The sequence below is a fragment of the Solea solea genome, chromosome 1 (genome assembly GCF_958295425.1).
Source record: "Solea solea chromosome 1, fSolSol10.1, whole genome shotgun sequence".
NCBI lineage: Eukaryota > Metazoa > Chordata > Actinopteri > Pleuronectiformes > Soleidae > Solea > Solea solea.
Genome location: NC_081134.1, coordinates 25458092 through 25476210, shown reverse-complemented (window position 1 = coordinate 25476210; position 18119 = coordinate 25458092). Strand labels below are relative to the sequence as shown.

The following is an 18119-nucleotide window of genomic DNA, read 5'->3' as shown; positions in this document are numbered from 1 at the left end:
TTACAAACAAAACGTGCATGTTTTAAAGATCACTAAAGTGAGCAAACTATGTTACTGTCATTACTGAAGCTAACGTTTAAAGAAAAACCACTTAATAAAAATAAAATCAAGATTATAGAAGAACAGATTCATAGTCAGACGAGGAAACTGTGAAAAAAACATTTCAAAATAAAAGTCTAACTTTTATTTTGTGATGGTTGCAGGTGAACAGTGCGTGTCTGGAGGAAGTGAGCCACGAACACGCCGTCACTGCCCTGAAAAACACTCCAGACGTGGTTTACTTAAAAGTGGCCAAACCCAACAGTGTCTTCATGAACGAGAGCTTTGCTCCACCAGACCTCACCAACTGTGAGCATGTCCTCCACCTGTCCCCCACCTGTCTTCCATCTGTCCTTCACCTGTCCCCAACCTGTCCTCATGTTCTCCATATGTCCATCTGTTCTCATGTCCTCCATCTGTCCCCCATCTGTCCACCTATCCTTCATCTGTCCTCCATCTGTCTTCCAGTCCATCTGTCCTCATGTCCTTCATTTGTCTTCCTGTCCATCTGTCCTCATGTCCTTCATCTGTCTTCCTGTCCATCTGTCCTCATGTCCTTCATCTGTCTTCCTGTCCATCTGTCCTCATGTCCTTCATCTGTCCTCCACCTGTCCATCTGTCCTTTGTCCTGCTTTGTCTCAGTGTTAACCATCGAGCTAATCTCAATCAATTTTTTGTTTGTCTGTCTGTTTGTAGCGTACTCACAGCACATGGAGAACCATATCAGCCCGCCCCCCTTCCTGGGTCAGCCCCTCCCACCGCCAGCACCATCGGGACGCTACTCCCCGACCCCGAAGAGCATGCTGGGAGATGATGATGTCACGCGGTGAGATCACATTCTGACTCTGATGTCACTTCCTGTTTTTTTTTTGTCTATTGAAATTAAACAGTGTTGGCCATGTGACCCTTGGAGGAGTGATTGACAGCTGCTGTCTCCTCCCACAGAGAGCCGAGGAAGGTGGTGCTGCACCGAGGAGCGACCGGCCTCGGCTTTAACATCGTGGGCGGCGAGGACGGAGAGGGAATCTTCATCTCCTTCATCCTCGCCGGAGGACCAGCTGACCTGTGCGGCGAGCTGAGGAAAGGAGACAGACTTGTATCAGTGTGTACACACACACACACACACACACCAATACCAATTCCCCTCCCATTGAAAGGAGTGTACACAAGGTATTTGTTCTAAACTCCTCCTTCACAGCGTAGCAGTCAGAAAAGCCGCCTGTAGCTCGATGACGTCCATTAGGATGTCCACTAGATGGAGCTCCAGAGCACAGGCGCTTCCATAACTACTGTGGTTGTGAGGACCACTCAGACGTCCTCACAACCACACGTCCCCACAAACAAGGTCGCCTGTCAATAGTTCAAGGACCTCACAAGTACACCAGTGTTATAGTAACCGTGGGCTGTGGGTGTTTTCAGGTGAACGGCGTAGATCTGCGTAGCGCCACCCACGAACAGGCCGCCGCCGCCCTGAAGAACGCCGGACAGACGGTGACCATCATCGCCCACTACAGGCCAGAGGGTGACACACACACAGACGAGCACAGGTTAAATATTGTGATGTGATGACCTCTGGTGACCTCTGGTGTCTGTGTTTCAGATTACAGCCGCTTTGAAGCAAAGATCCACGACCTGAGGGAGCAGATGATGAACAGCAGCATCAGCTCAGGGTCCGGTTCTCTGCGCACCAGCCAGAAGAGGTCGCTGTACGTCAGGTGAGGATTTCAGAGGACTGACCTGCTCAATACATGGATAGTATCTCTGTATTTTCAAAATAAAAGTATCAGTTTCTGTTCATCCACGCTTAAAAACAACCCCACTTTTTTCAGAATAAAAGTCTGTTTTTTTTGTTCATCCACACCCTACAATTTTCAAAGTAAAACTCTCAGTTTCTGATCACCCATGCTTAAAAACAACCCCACAGTTTTCAGAATAAAAGTCTGTTTCTTTTTGTTCATTTTAAAACACAGCCTACAATTTTCAAACTAAAAGTCTCAGTTTCTGTTCATCCATGCTTTTAAACTCAACCCAACAGTTTTCAGAATAAAAGTCTGTTTCTTTTAGTTCATTCGGAAAAACAATTCGAAATTTAGTATCTTTGTTAATATAATTTCAAAGTCACATCGGGAACAAATCCAGGTAAATTGTTTTTGAAAATGTGCGTTTAAGTAGTAATGGTGTGTGTTTGTGTGTGTGTGTGCGCACGTAGAGCTCTCTTTGACTATGATAAGACCAGAGACTCGGGTCTGCCCAGTCAGGGTCTCAACTTTAAGTTCGGCGACATCCTTCACGTGGTGAACGCGTCCGATGACGAGTGGTGGCAGGCGCGTCAGCTGACCGCTCAGGGCGAGGTGGAGGAAGTGGGCGTGATCCCCAGCAAGAGACGGTCAGTTGACTCATTGTTGTTTTTTAAAGGTGTAGTTCAGGTTTTTCATTCTGCTTGAAAAAAAATGAAAAAAGGTTTGTAAAGCACGCACTCACTCTCTCTCACACACACACACTCTCTCACACACCAAACCTCATGTTAAAATCACTGATTTTAACATCACACACACAGGAGCTGTTGATCCTCTGCTGCGTCCATCACTAAGTTCTAATGTCTGATTTTAATGAATTTGGCATTTGAAATATTTCATTTAGACTTAACTCAGTGACACAAAGTGACCACACGAGGCAGCAAAGGACCAGCAGCTCCTGTGTCCCCGCTGCTCTATGAGGTTTAGTGTGAGAGTGAGTGAAGTCTAACAGGCAGAACAATGCCATGGACTTGTGCCTGCACGATGTGTGACCTCTGACCTTTTGTCTCGTCGAACCACAGGGTGGAGAAGAAAGAGAGGGCGAGGTTAAAGACGGTGAAGTTCAACGCCAAGTCTGGAGAGCGCGGGGTGAGTGTGAGAAGCAGCTGATTATGCATGACGTTTTTCCAGAGTGACGCACCGCCGCTGCCACCTGAGCTCCGCCCACTAACGCGTGACGCCGCTGACCAGTTAACAGCATGTGGACGTCTGCGGCCGCTGAGCCACGGTCTACTCAGCGCGCTGCTTTAACACCTGAACACATCGCCAACGCTGCTCTGTAACACACGGTTTGACCCAGGGGGGCGGGGAGAAACGCTTGACATTGATGTCTGTCTGCTGCTCATACCTTCCTCCTCCTCCTCCTCCTCACCAGTCAACACCAACCCCCCCCCCCGTCTCTCTCTCTAATGCTGAGCATGTAACATCTGATGTTGACCGTTGTCACGCAATGACGTCACAAAGAGTCAAAAACACAAAAGCGTCCATTTCTTCTGCCTAAAATGTACTTTTTTATGCCTCGCCCTCTTCGTCACATGACATCCTCCAAGTTGTGTCAGTCAGCTGATGTCTGCATGTCGCCCGCATGTCATGTCTCTCTCTCTGTGCTGCGTTCACTGTCAGTGTGTAAATGTGGGCGTTTCGCGTTCAGTGTTTTCTCTTTACAAAGAACGCGACCATTCAGTCTGACTCTGTGGCTCCACCCACTTTTTATTTACCCACACAAAAACTGTCCAATCAAAGTTTGACTCGTCAAGAACGGGACGAAAAAAGAATAATGATTCACATTATAAACGGGCGGGGTCTTCTCTCTCTGTGCTCCGCCTTCTCTCTCTATGCTCCGCCTTCATTTGTTGTTACCTAAAGTTACTTTACGAAACATAAAGCTACAGCTCCGCCTTGTGGTGCTGCCTTCATGTCAGTCACGTGAAATAACTGATCAATAATCATGATCTCTTCTCGTTATTAGCACTTTGTGCATCTAGTGACTGAATTCACCAACGTCAACAACGACTTTTATTGTTCCGTTTCTTATTCAAACTTTTCAGTAATAACTGATCAGTAACTAGTTAATAACTGACCAATAACTGGTTAATAACTGATCAATAACTGGTTAATAACTGATCAGTAACTGGTTAATAACTGATCAGTAACTGGTTAATAACAGTGGATAAGACAGAAGTGTTCAGACACAGAGACGTCCTCATCTCTTCTTCTGTTTTTATTCCATCACCACCTCCTCCTCCTCCTAATCCTGCTCCTGCTCCTCCTTCTGCTCCTCCTTCTCCTGCTCCTCCTACTCCTCCTGCTCCTCCTCCTCCTCCTACTCCTCATCCTCCTCCTGCTCCTCTTCCCCCTCCTGCTCCTCCACCTCCTCCTCAGCAGCAGTCTCTCAATGACAAGCGTAAAAAGAACCTCTTTTCCCGAAAGTTTCCGTTCTACAAGAGCAAAGAGACGAACAAGCAGGAGACCAGCGATGTCGACCGTGAGTACCAGCTCTGCGGGGGTGGGATGGGGGAGGGGCATGGGCGGGGCTTGACTGGTCAGCGACAGGAAGAGAGGTCAGCTGGTGGCGGCGTGCTGCAAACGTGCTGGTGGTTGTCATGGTAACAGGGCTCGGCTGAAACTGTCACTGCCAAAACGCCCCCTGGTGGTGGTCCTCAGAAATGTCACATGAATTTTGGTCCCTCCTCCTGCTGCTCCTGCGCCCTGTTGCCATGGTGACCAGCGTTGTTCCCTCTGCTCTCAGTCTGTCGCTGTTACTCAGTAACGTTGTGTTTGTGTGGTTGTTGTTTTCTCCTGGTTGTTTGTGCGGCGCTGACCTTAGGACAACAGCGACGACGTTCTGTCCAGAGCTCACAGTAAGTCCTCCAAACCTCCACCAGACACTGACAGCGCCCCCTGCTGCTGAAAACCACGTCACAAAAGACTTTTCATGATCGTCACATGATCACGTCTTTATCTCACTGTGAGACAGGAAACTGTAAACACACTCACTCTCCCACACACACACACACTCACTCTCTCACACATACACACACATACACACACACTCTCACTCACTCACTCTCTCACACACACACACTCACTCTCTCACACATACCACTCATGGTGTCTGTGTCGCTGTCAGTATAAAGATCTACTTCCTGTTTATATTAGAATATTAGATCTGCTTCCGGTTTATATTAGAATATTGGAGCTGCTTCCTGTTTATAAAAATATTAGAGCTGCTTCCTGTTTATATTAGAGCTGCAACAAACGGAGATTTACATAATATGTCCTCTACTTTCTCCATTAATATATACACACACATCATATACACCCCCACTCCCACACACCCATTAGGGTTTATCAAATCAGTAAAAAAGGATTCTACAAAATATAAAAATAATAATAAGACATATCAATAAACACATAAGTACAGTGGGACTTTTATTATGTATCTCCACTCAGGCTGGAACCTCTCTAACATGAACTGCCCAGTAATAAAGTTTCATGTTGGGTCGTTTAGGCCCTCCCCGGTTATATGTTAGATAAAGAAGAGAAAGACGCAGTGTAGGACGTTTATTATTCCATATAAAATAGGTCAAACTTTTTTTTTAAACCGAGAGAAAAAAGGGAGTGGAATTGATTGGAACAAATACAGGAATTTCAGCAGAATCCAATGATGTTCTTAATGTTCTTAATGTTTTTGTCCACAAACAAAATGATTCAAGCTGAAAAATCAAAGAAACTAGAAATGATTCACATTTAAGAAGCTGAAAAATGACAGAAACTGGTTCTTTGTGTGCTATGCCCCCCTGGTGGCTCGCGCCAGTAAATTCAAAACAAACCGAAGGTCAAACAGGAAGTACGTCTGCACTCACACCATCTATCCCAATCCTTGTGATTGTTTTCAGCTTGGGGGCAAAGCATCATGGGTAATAGATGCTCTGGCTGACTGTGTTCTCCTGTGTTTTACTGTGATTTCAGAACATCTGACCTCTAACGCCAGCGATAGCGAGAGTAGCTACCGTAAGTCCCAAGCTCCTCCTCCGCCTGAAACACTAACGATCGCCGTGAGCTCCGACTAACCCCGCCCCCCACACACGCCCCACCCCACTCATCACATGAATGAGCACAAACCACTGATTGGCCAGTAACCTGCTGATGCTCCTGAGCGCCCCCTGGCTGCTGCATGAAACACAGCAGCTTCAATCAAACCACCATCTTGTTTTTGTATAAATATCAACACTTTAGGGCGGGACTGTCATTTATCTGACGACCTTTGACCCTCTCAGGTGAGGGCGGGTCTAAATTTAACAGTGTGTGTGTGTGACATCACACGACTGAAGGGGCGGGACTAAATGTGACGTATGTGTGTGTGACATCACAGTGACTGAAGGGGCGGGACTTAATGTCACAGTGTGCGTGTGTGACATCACGCGACTGAAGGGGGGGACTTAATGTCACAGAATGTAGCACATTAATGTTATTTAACGATCTTTAAAAAATAAACAATGATGAGTTCATTAATCAAATATTTAAAAAGCTCCTCACAGGAGAAGATGATGTCATGACGTGTAAATGATCGCTTATCACAGAATCACCGTATTGCAACTTTAACGTTAGCGTGTCACAGTTGTATCCAGAGTTCCGCTGAAATTCCCAGCATGCACTTGTATTTTTTTTAGTTTTTCTGATTATCGTTGGTGAGAAATAGCATTTTAAATTTAAAGGGACAGTTCAGGTTTTTTTTACTTACAGTTCATTTTCTGATCCGTTTAGGTGGACAGGAGGAGTACGTCTTGTCGTATGAACCTGTCGTTCAGCAGGAAGGTAAAACACACTCAGCTGTTTCCTGACACTTTTGTATATTATATCACTCTTTTATATACATATGTATATATATACATATATGTGTGTGTATATATACAGTGGGGCAAAAAAGTATTTAATCAGCCACCGATTGTGCAAGTACAAAATCCTGGAAATCACATTGTAGGATTTTTAAAGAATTTATTTGTAAATTATGGTGGAAAATAAGTATTTGGTCACCTACAAACAAGCAAGATCTCTGGCTCTCACAGACCTGTAACTTCTTCTTTAAGAAGCTCTTCTTCTTTAAGAAGCTCTTCTTCTTACGTCATCCGCGCAATGGTCACATGACTAATTTCAACCTCCTCCCTGTCTCAACTTCCGTCACAAGGACTTCACAACAAAAGCCTCTCAAGACAGCTCTACTCAACACCCGGTCAGTCAACAATAAAAGTCTCCTTCTGCACGAATTTATACTGGACAATGAATTGGATTTACTCTGTCTTACCGAAACCTGGCATAAACCATCAGACTACATCGCACTCAACCAAACAACACCATCTGGATACCTTTATCTGGACAACCCCCGCCCTGACCGTAGGGGGGGAGGCATTGCTGTCATCTACCACAGCAGACTCAAACTCCGCCCCATCTCCATTCCACCCACATCATCATTTGAACACCTGGTTTTTCGACTTCCTGGTTCTCGGTCACTTCTCATTGCCATAATCTACCGTCCCCCCCAAAACTGTTAATCATTTCTCTCAGACTTCACAGACTTCTATACCCAGCTCTCTTCCACTCTTCATTTATCCTCCTCCTTGGCGATTTCAACATCCACATCGACACTCTGAGTTCAAAATTCACTGCAGACTTCCTGGACATATTAAATTGCTTTAACCTCACACAACATGTCAACTCACCCACGCATTCCCATGGACATATCCTCGACCTCGTCTGCTCCTCAGCCCCACTCTCAGTCCACAACCTTACACTATCTGACCTCACAATATCTGACCACCGAGCCATCACCATGGACATTGTCATCCCCACTCCAACACCCAGTCAAACCCGGTCAATAACCTTCCGCAATCTCAAATCACTCAACCCCTTCTCATTTTCATCCTTCATATCTGAATCACTATCTCGCTCCTCCCTCTCCACAGATTCCACCACTACAGAACTTGTCGATCACTATAACCAGTCCCTCTCTCCTCCTGCCTTAACCAACTTGCTCCCCTCAAAACAAAAACAGTCTCCTTTTCTGCCTCTGCCCCATGGTATACTCCTGATCTCCACCAACTCAAACGCAAACGCAGACAACTCAAACCACTCCATAACTAAACCGGTCTTACTGTCCACGCTGATGCATTTAAACACTTCACCTCCACCTACATCACAGCTTTAAACACCGCCGGTCAAACTACTTCTCCCAAATAATACACTCCAATGCATCAAACCCACGTACCCTGTTCACCACCTTTGCCCAGCTCACCAAACCCAAAGACAATATCACCTCCACATTCACCACAGACAAATGCAATAATTACTTTTTTAACTATTTTTTCACTCCAAAATCCAAATCATCCACATCACACTTCATACCTCTGTCTCAGCTCACCCCCCCCCCCAGAATTCGACCTCATTATGACCACACACCATGGCTTGTCCTCCTTTGCTCCCTTATCCCCCACAGACACTACCAAACTACTCTCAGACATGATGCTAAAAACCTGCCACCTTGACCCCATCCCAGCCCCCCTCCTGAAAGCCTGCATCCCCACTCTCACGCCACTCATCACCACCATCACCATCACCACCATCACCACCATCACCACCATCATAAACTCCTCCCTTAGCTCCTTTCCTGTTCCTCCCACTCTCAAACTATCCACCATCACACCCGGCTGAAGAAACCTGGCCTAGACCCCGACCACCTGGACAACTTCAGACCCATCTCCAACCTCCCACTCCCTCCCATGTCAAAAATATTGGAACGCGCCATCATTTCACAGCTCCAGCAATATCTCCTCAACTCCCAACTGTTTGAAACATTCCAATCCGGTTTTCGCCCCCATCACAGTACAGAAACAGCCCTCCTAAAAGTCACCAACGACCTCCTCCTTTCCGCCGACTCTGGTTCACTCTCCATCCTCCTCCTCCTCGACCTCAGTGCAGCATTTAACACCATCGACCACAGCATCCTCCTCCACCGTCTCCAAACCATCGCCATCTCCGGCACAGCACTCTCCTGGTTCTCCTCCTACCTCTCCGACCGCCATCATTATGTTTCCATAAACAACTTCAAATCAAATACCTTCCCTGTCTCCACTGGTGTTCCCCAAGGTTCGGTGCTCGGCCCCCTCCTCTTCATCATCTACATGCTTCCCCTTGGTCATATCATCCATCATCAAACAGTCAGACTACAAACTCCACCATAGCCAAGACCAAAGAGCTGTCCAAGGACACCAGGAACAAATTTGTAGACCTGCACGAGGCTGGGAAGAGTGAATCTAAAATAGGCAAGCAGCTTGGTGTGAATAAATCAACTGTGGGAGCAATTATTAGAAAATGGAAGACATCCAAGACCATTGATAATCTCCCTCGATCTGGGGCTCCATGCAAGATCTCATCCCGTGGGGTCAAAATGATCATGAGAACGTTGAGCAAAAATTCCACAACTACATGGGGGGACCTGGTGAATGACCTGCAGAGAGCTGGGACCAAAGTAATAAGGTTACCATCAGTAACACACTACGCCGACAGGGAATCAAATCCTGCAGTGCCAGACGTGTCCCCCTGCTTAAGCCAGTACATGTCCAGGCCCGTCTGAAGTTTGCTAGAGAGCATATGGATGATCCAGAAGAGGATTGGGAGAATGTCATGTGGTCAGATGAAACCAAAATAGAACTTTTTGGTACAAACTCAACTCATCGTGTTTGGAGGAAGAAGAATGCTGAGTTGCATCCTAAGAACACCATACTTACTGTGAAGCATGGGGGTGGAAACATCATGCTTGGGGGCTGTTTTTCTGCAAAGGGGACAGGACAACTGATCCGTGTTAAGGAAAGAATGATTGGGGCCATGTATCATGAGGTTTTGAGCCAAAACCTCCTTCCATCAGTGAGAGCATTGAAGATGAAATGTGGCTGGGTCTTCCAGCATGACAATGACCCCAAACACACCTCACGGGCAACGAAGGAGTGGCTCCGTAAGAAGCATTTCAAGGTCCTAGAGTGGCCTAGCCAGTCTCCAGACCTCAACCCCATAGAAAATCTGTGGAGGAAGTTGAAAGTCTGTGTTGCCCAGCAACAGCCCCAAAACATCACTGCTCTAGAGGAGATCTGCATGGAGGAATGGGCCAAAATACCAGCTACAGTGTGTGCAAACCTGGTGAAGACCTACAGTAAACATTTGACCTCTGTCATTGCCAACAAAGGTTATATTACAAAGTATTGAGTTGAACTTTTGTTATTGACCAAATACTTATTTTCCACCATAATTTACAAATGAATTCTTTAAAAATCCTACAATGTGATTTCCAGGATTTCACATTCTGTCTCTCACAGTTGAAGTGTACCTGAAAATTACAGACCTCTGTCAACATTTTAAGTGGGAGAACTTGCACAATCGGTGGCTGACTAAATACTTTTTTGCCCTACTGTATACACATATGTATATATGCATATATACATATGTGTATGAGTATATATACATATGTATATAAATATTAACATATACATATGTATATAAATATATACACATATACATATGTATACGTTAATATTTATATACATATGTATGTATGTACATATATGTATGTATATATAGATACACACACATACGTATATATACATATATCTATATATGTATACATACAGTATGTATATATACTCCTATACATATGTATACACATATATGTAGTATATACATATATGTATATGTGTATATACACACATATATACGTATATATACATATATGTATATATACTCATACAGTACGTGTATATATACATACTATATATACTGTATGTATATATACACATGTATATATATACATATATGTGTGTATATATATATACAGTACATATATGTATATATACATATATGTATATAGACATATGAAAATACATATACGAATGTGTATACATATGTATATATAGATACACACATACATATATACATATATGTATACATACATTATGTATATGTATATATAGATGTATATGTATATATGTATACATACAGTATGTATATATACTCATATACATATGTGTGTATATGTATATATATACACACATACGTACATATACATATTTGTATATATGTGTATATATATACACATAAATATATGTATATATACACACATAGGTATATATAAATATGTATATATGTATGTGTATATACACACATGTTTATGTATATATACATATATGTACATATATACACATACTGTATGTATCTGTATATACGTATGTGTGTGTATATATATATGTATATATATAAAAATAGATATAGTATAGTTTGAAGTTTGTAATCAGTAAAAAGACAAACGTTTGTGAATGAATGAATGTAGACTTTTTGTGTGCGACAGTGAACTACACGCGTCCCGTCATCATCCTGGGACCCATGAAAGATCGGATCAATGACGACCTGATCTCTGAGTTTCCCGACAAGTTCGGATCCTGCGTCCCGCGTGAGATTCTTCATCTTTATTGATTTTTGATCGGATTCATTCTCAAAGCATTAACGTGTTTGTTTTTGTTTTTTCTGGCCCCTCCCCCTCAGATACGACGCGGCCGAAGCGGGACTACGAGGTGGACGGACGAGATTATCACTTTGTGGTGTCCAGGGAGCAGATGGAGAAGGACATCCAGGACCACAAGTTCATCGAGGCGGGTCAATACAACAACCACCTGTACGGAACCAGCGTGCAGTCAGTGCGAGAGGTCGCTGAGAAGGTAACAGCCCCTGCTGGACCCTGATCATGATGATCAGCTGACAGCGTGGAATAGAGAACAGTTAAAGGGACAGTTCAGGTGTTACATTCGGTCGCTACGTCACATGATCACGTCTTTATCTCACTCTCCCACACCAGAGAGAAAATCAGTGATTTTAGCTGCGGTGACACAAGAGCTGCTGCTCCTCTGCTGCCTCGTGTGGTCACTTTGTCAGACATTAGAACTTAGTGATGGAGGCAGCAGTGTGAGTGTGTGATGTTAAAATCACTGTTTTATCTATGAGCTTTTGTGTGGGAGTGAGTGAGTGAGTGTGAGTGTGTGTGTGGGAGAGTGAGTGGTGTTTTGTGAAGGGGTTAAAATGTAGTTGTTTTCCTGTCGTCAGGGGAAACACTGCATCCTGGACGTGTCAGGAAACGCCATCAAGAGGCTGCAGTTGGCTCAGCTTCACCCCATCGCCGTCTTCATCAAACCCAAGTCTGTGGAGAACATCATGTGAGTGTCCTTCATCATCGTCCTCAGTTCCTATTGTGTCTCTCTGACCGACCTGTGGACGCTGTCTCTTCCTGCAGGGACATGAACAAGCGTCTGACGGACGAGCAGAGCAGGAAAACCTTTGACAGAGCAACCAAGCTGGAGCAGGAGTTCACTGAGCACTTCACAGGTGAGACAGTAGCAGCAACAGCAGCAGCGCCCTCCAGTGGCCTGGACACTGTGACCATCACACAACTGCTTTTTATTATTTATAAATAATGTGTGTGTGTGTGTGTGTGTGTGTAGCTGTTGTTCAGGGGGACACTCTGGAGGACATCTATGATCAGGTGAAGCAGATCATTGAGGAACAGTCAGGTCCGTTCATCTGGGTTCAGTCCAAGGAGAAGTTGTGAAGATCCTCCTCCTCGTCCTCCTCTTCCTCCTCCTCGATAAAATTTTTCTTTTTCTAAAGTTTACGTTTCTCTTATTTTTAACGTTTTATTTGAAGTGAAGTTTAAATATTTCGCGTGAAGAAAACTTTTTAAAAATTTAATTAATTTTCTTGCGTGAGTTTGAGGTCGGGACATGTCTGATAGTGGCGCCCTCTTGTGGTGGGAGTGTGAACATGCGCAGACGGCCGATTCAGTGTTGTCCGTGTCTTGTTTCTATGGCAACGATGTGGGTGGTGTGTGGGCGGAGCCTGTTGTACAGTAAGATGTGGGTAAACTGCCTATTTTGTAATAATAAAGTCTATATTGAAGTTTTCTCTGCATTGTTTAATCAGATTTGAAGAGATTTGAACATAAATATATTTTCTTTGTCTTCAGTCTCCTCCTCTATCTTTACTTTTCTTTTTTAAACATAAATAAAAAAAACTTCACAAGAAAACAAACCTGTGCCAAACTCTGCCTCCTTCTGTGAAACTGCAGCGTCACTTCCTTCCATGGATGTATCTCCGCCCCCTCTGCCTGTTTTCCTGTGGCCACTCGTGGTACTGCAACAAACTCTTGTGGTCAATTTTAAGAGATCTCACACACACAAACGGACACAGGTCTTTATTTTCCATAACTATAACTATTCATCAAGTTACTGACGAATGTGATGAACACATGAATGAAACTACCTGTTCATGTTAATGATGGATGTGATGAACACATGAATGAAACTATCTGTTCATGTTAATGATGGATGTGATGAACACATGAATGACACTATCTAATAGATGTGATGAACACATGCATGAAACTATCTGTTAATCAACTTACTGATGGATGTGATGAACACAAATGAAACTATCTGTTCATGCGAATGATGGATGTGATGAACACATGAATGAAAATATCTGTTCATTGAGTTAATGATAAATGTGATGAACACATGAATGAAACTACCTGTTCATCAAGTTAGTTTAATGTCTAAAATTTCACTTGTATGTGAGCGCGCTTCACGTGTGTGAGAGCACGTTTCCATGGAGACGACAGACGTCAGGTTTTCAGGCAGATTTTTATTCAGCAGACAGGTGTGACCTTTGACCCTGATACCACAGGTGACACTTCAGTAGATCAGCAACAGGACGAGGTCGCAAAGGAATAAATAAACAAAGTTATCATGTAAAAACAAACAACGAAGCTGCAAATAAAACACAACACAAAAACAATAAAAACATTTGTTAGAAAAAAAAGTGAAGATTGTTTTGTTTGTTCCTCACTGTGACACACACTCACACACACGCACGCACTCACACACACACTCCCACACAAAGCTTTAGTATTTATATACTGATTATAAATCCTCTCTCTCTCTATCATTGAATGTCCACATCCGACACAGGTGAGGTGGGCGGGGTCAGACGTGCCCCCAATCAGCAGCTGCTGTTCCTGAACTCTCCGTTCTCAGTGATTGACAGTTTGCTGGGGTTGCTAGGCGACAGGCCGTTGTGCAGGTGTGGTGTCGTGTAGCGCTCCTTCACCTGCGTCAGCGCCGCCATCAGCCGAGAGTTTGCCGCATCCAGAGACCCGATCCTCTTCTCCTAATAGGACAGAGGAAAAGAGGGCGGCCAGGAAGTCAGTCTGACAGGTGACGATCAGCTGATCAGTGTTCAAACAAAACAAAAAAGGAGCATTGCGTAGCAGTTAGGACATCTAGTGGTGATGCTACATATTACAACCACGTGAATTCCTTTTTCTTCAGATGACACAGACACATGAACAGCTCCCCCTGCAGGCAGATTTTATTCAAACATTTCTGCTGATTCATCCTTCATTTTAATCACTGCACCTTTATTTTGGAAAAAAAAGGAGCGAAACTGAAAACCATCAGTTATGGGACAGTTCATGATGTCAACACGAGCAAAAACCTGATTTTATTCACTATCTGGGGGGTCACATGATCTCGTCTTTATCTACATCACATGACCGTGTCTTTATCTGCGTCACATGACTGCGTCTTTATTTGCGTCACACGATCGCGTCTTCATCTATGTCACATGATTGCGTCTTTATCTGGGTCACATGATCTCATCTTTATCTACGTCACATGATCGTATCTTCAGTAGATCAGCAACAGGATGAGGTCGCAAAGGAATAAATAAACAAAGTCATCATGTAAAAACAAACAACGAAGCTGCAAATAAAACACAAAAACAATAAAAACGTTTGTTAGGAAAAAAAAGGGAAGATTGTTTTGTTTGTTCCTCACTGTGACACACTCACGCGCATGCACTCACACACACACGCATACACTCATGCATGCACAAACAGACACTCACACACAAAGCTTTAGTATTTATACACTGATTATAAATCCTCGTCTTTATCTACGTCACACGATTGTGTCTTTATCTGCGTCATGTGATCGTATCTTTATCTGGTTCACATGAGCTCGTCTTAATCTGCGTCACACGATGGCGTCTTTTAGGGGTGCAACGGATCAAGAAACTCACGGATCGGATAGTTCCTCGGATCAGAGTCACGGATCGGATCATTTTTCGTATCAGCAAAAAAAGTCTGGCACAATCTTTTTGCAGAAGTGGGTGCGCGACGCGCACCGTCGTAACGTGGCTCAAGCACTTTCAGCATGTGTTTAAAGCCCTCGTTTTGCACAAGCCAATATGGCCTCATGTCTGCACCTATAATCACACCGATAGCGTTTGTGATGGCTTTAGCCCGGCCTGATTGTGCAACAAGGTGCTGCTTAAATGCTGCAGTGATAAGCGGTTGTTGAGCAGCCTTCGTTTTCACACCTGTCAGTGAAACACCGGGGTGATGTCGCTTCAAATGCGTGGCCATGCTTGATGTGTTTCCACTGTCATATGGCTTTCTTGTGCCACAGTGCCGACACACCGTCACGGTTTTATCCACTAACCTCTTTCCTTCATCATTATATTGGACAGGGAAGCCAAAATGCTCCCATACAGGGGATTTAAATGACACGGGGCGTTCAAGCTCCTCCGTTCCTCCGCGGAGGGACCACGCTGTGTGTAGACTGAACATGGGCACATTTTTTTTTTTTTTCATAAATCAATCCGCGGATCACGTGTGTGCCGAACCGAAGATATTGATCCGAACGGATCACGGATCAACGATGATCCGTTGCACCACTAGTGTCTTTACGACGTCTTTATCTGCGTCACACGATCGCGTGTTTATCTGCGTCACACGATCACGTCACATGATCGCATCTTTATCTGCGTCACACGATCGCGTCTTTATCTCACTGTGAGACTGAAGTTTGTAAACCACTCACTCTCTCACACCAAACCTCATAGAGAAAATCAGTGATTTTAACATCACACACACAGGAGTTGTTGATCCACTGCTGCCTCCATCACCAAGTTCTAATGTCTGATTTTATCACTTCAGCTTTTAAAATCCTGTGTTCAGATTAACCTCAGTGACACAAAGTGACCACACGAGGCAGCAGAGGACCAGCAGCTAAAATCACTATTTTCTCTCTGGACTTTGGTGTGGGAGAGTGAATGGTTTACAAACTTCAGTTTCCTGTTGGAAAAGTGTGTCTCACAGTGAGATAAAGACGTGATCATGTGACGTAGAGTCTTCGGTTTTCATGAACTGTCCCTTTAAAGTTGAAGCTCTCTTCATTTGAAGATAAATTAAATATGACACTATAACACGTGGTCATCTGACTTTGACTCATTCACAGGAAGTTTGAGGCAGCAGCCGCCAAAATAAAAGCTCTGAAAATAACACAAAAAAACTGGAGAAAAAGTGAGTGAAGCTCTGCTGGGTTGTGATGATGTCATCAGAGTAGGGGAGGGGCCAGCCAAACAGAAATAAAACCAGCTGGCAGCAACACACACACACGCACACACACACACGGTATCTGCTGACCCAACCACATCCTCATATCTTTATTCAACGTTGACACTAATACGCTGGAACGTTCTTCAACAACAGGAAACTTTCTCCTTCATGAATCAGAAACTGGACTGAAGCTGACACCTGGTGGTGATACTAGGTACTGATCCTCAGGACTCACTGCAATGTAAACTGAGATCACCTGACAAGTACACACTGGTTTAGAAACCATAGACCGTTCAGTCCTGAATTTATACTGGTTTATAGACCAGTTCAGTCCAGAGTTTAAACTGGTTTAGAGACCGGTGCAGTCCTGAGTTTACATATGAAATAACACAATCATTAGTATTTTTTTCGGATGAGTTCTCTTCAGCCCAGTTTCCACTGACTCAGTATTTTCTGCTTTGTGATTGGCTGAACAGGTGTGAGGCGTGTGTGTGTGTGTGTGGGGGGGGGGCTACAGTTACTTGCCTGATTGGTTTATGTCACATCCGTTACTGACCTGAAATCAGTGAAGAGACGATGAGATGTTTTCACTGGTTACCATGGCGACTATGTAACAGAACAACTGACAAACCCTCACGTGATGTCATCAATAATCGTCGGCTTGCTGCCTCATTGTTTGAATTATCAGAAAAGGGTGGGTAATTCTGGGGGGAATCAGGGAGGAGTCATAGCTGGGTGGGTGTGGCCACAGGTGTGATGTTTACCTGAGCGTCAATGATTTTCTGTTTGGCTTCAATCACAGACTGCATCTCAGCATGGTCACGCTTTAGCTCCGCCTCCACCGCCATGAGCCTACACATACACACAGGCCACAGATAAGGAAATGAAGATCAGAGTGTGTGGGTGGAGTGAGTGTGTGTCTGTGTGGAGTGACAGTGTGTGTGTGTGTGGAGTCAGAGTGTGTGTGGGTGGAGTGAGAGTGTGAGTGTGTGCAGTCAGAGTGTGTGTGTGTGTGGAGTCAGAGTGTGTGTGGGTGGAGTGAGAGTGTGAGTGTGTGCAGTCAGAGTGTGTGTGTGTGTGGAGTCAGAGTATACCTGCTGATGATGCTCTTCATCTGATCCTCCTTCTCCTCCTGTTGTCTCCTCAGTCTCTCTTCACTCTCGTCCAGACGGTTTTTGTAGTCGAGCAGCAGCTTCTGCATCTGCTGCTCCTGGACCAGCAGACGTCGCTCGTACTCCTCCAGGCGACATCCAGACACTCGCAGACGCTCCTTCAGCCGCGAGATCTCCAGCTCGTACTGCCCATGTGAGAGGGGAGGGGTTAGTGGAACATCAACCTTTACATCAGCTGACCTTTGACCTAATGACCTCCATTATCCAGGGACAAACTTTTACTTTCCTACTCATGACTTCAGATGACCAGGACGGACACTGATGGTGGAATAATAATGAACATCTGCAGAGCTCTGACCTCATAACTAGGGCTGAACGATATATCGTTATCGTATCGATATCTAGATATGAACATTCAAGATATTCATATCGCAAAAGCAACGATTTAAACAATATAGATTTTCCCCCGCGCTCGCCCTACATGTACATTTCTGGCACAATAAACTTCATTTTTACGATTGCCCTTGAATGCACCACTGCGGCCAGCCAGCCACAAACCTTATTTCAGGCTTGCTGTGGATCGACAGCTGAAGCCAACCAATGACAAACATAGGAGGGCGGGAGGGAGACGGACACTGAGACGCGCACACACACACACGACATACACAGCGGGAAAGAAAG

At 44.5% G+C, this 18119-nt stretch overlaps 2 protein-coding genes across 10 annotated transcripts in view; one reads left to right on the top strand and one right to left on the bottom strand.

The window, feature by feature from the left end:
- The window catches only part of LOC131463484 (discs large homolog 1-like protein), a 37845-nt gene extending 24889 nt beyond the window's left edge, over positions 1 to 12956 (top strand). For 2 of the 3 annotated variants that reach the window (XM_058635260.1, XM_058635416.1), the window contains 15 exons: positions 204 to 348; positions 736 to 865; positions 985 to 1141; positions 1459 to 1561; positions 1640 to 1754; positions 2249 to 2425; positions 2858 to 2924; positions 4221 to 4320; positions 5808 to 5849; positions 6603 to 6653; positions 11227 to 11328; positions 11421 to 11593; positions 11976 to 12085; positions 12163 to 12254; positions 12371 to 12956. In XM_058635260.1, coding sequence (XP_058491243.1) covers positions 204 to 348; positions 736 to 865; positions 985 to 1141; positions 1459 to 1561; positions 1640 to 1754; positions 2249 to 2425; positions 2858 to 2924; positions 4221 to 4320; positions 5808 to 5849; positions 6603 to 6653; positions 11227 to 11328; positions 11421 to 11593; positions 11976 to 12085; positions 12163 to 12254; positions 12371 to 12477 — 1671 coding nt within the window. In that variant the 3' untranslated portion in view covers positions 12478 to 12956. Of the gene's footprint in view, positions 1 to 203; positions 349 to 735; positions 866 to 984; positions 1142 to 1458; positions 1562 to 1639; positions 1755 to 2248; positions 2426 to 2857; positions 2925 to 4220; positions 4321 to 4662; positions 4697 to 5807; positions 5850 to 6602; positions 6654 to 11226; positions 11329 to 11420; positions 11594 to 11975; positions 12086 to 12162; positions 12255 to 12370 lie in introns of all 3 variants that reach the window. The other variant, XM_058635338.1, reaches the window with a different exon arrangement.
- Positions 12957 to 13548: 592 nt separating this feature from the next.
- Positions 13549 to 18119, bottom strand: part of rasal2 (RAS protein activator like 2) — a 37986-nt gene continuing 33415 nt past the window's right edge. For 6 of the 7 annotated variants that reach the window (XM_058635054.1, XM_058634993.1, XM_058634745.1 and 3 more), the window contains 3 exons: positions 17421 to 17623; positions 17091 to 17178; positions 13549 to 14093 (listed from right to left, as the gene is read on the bottom strand). In XM_058635054.1, coding sequence (XP_058491037.1) covers positions 13926 to 14093; positions 17091 to 17178; positions 17421 to 17623 — 459 coding nt within the window. In that variant the 3' untranslated portion in view covers positions 13549 to 13925. Of the gene's footprint in view, positions 14094 to 16851; positions 16883 to 17090; positions 17179 to 17420; positions 17624 to 18119 lie in introns of all 7 variants that reach the window. The other variant, XM_058634907.1, reaches the window with a different exon arrangement.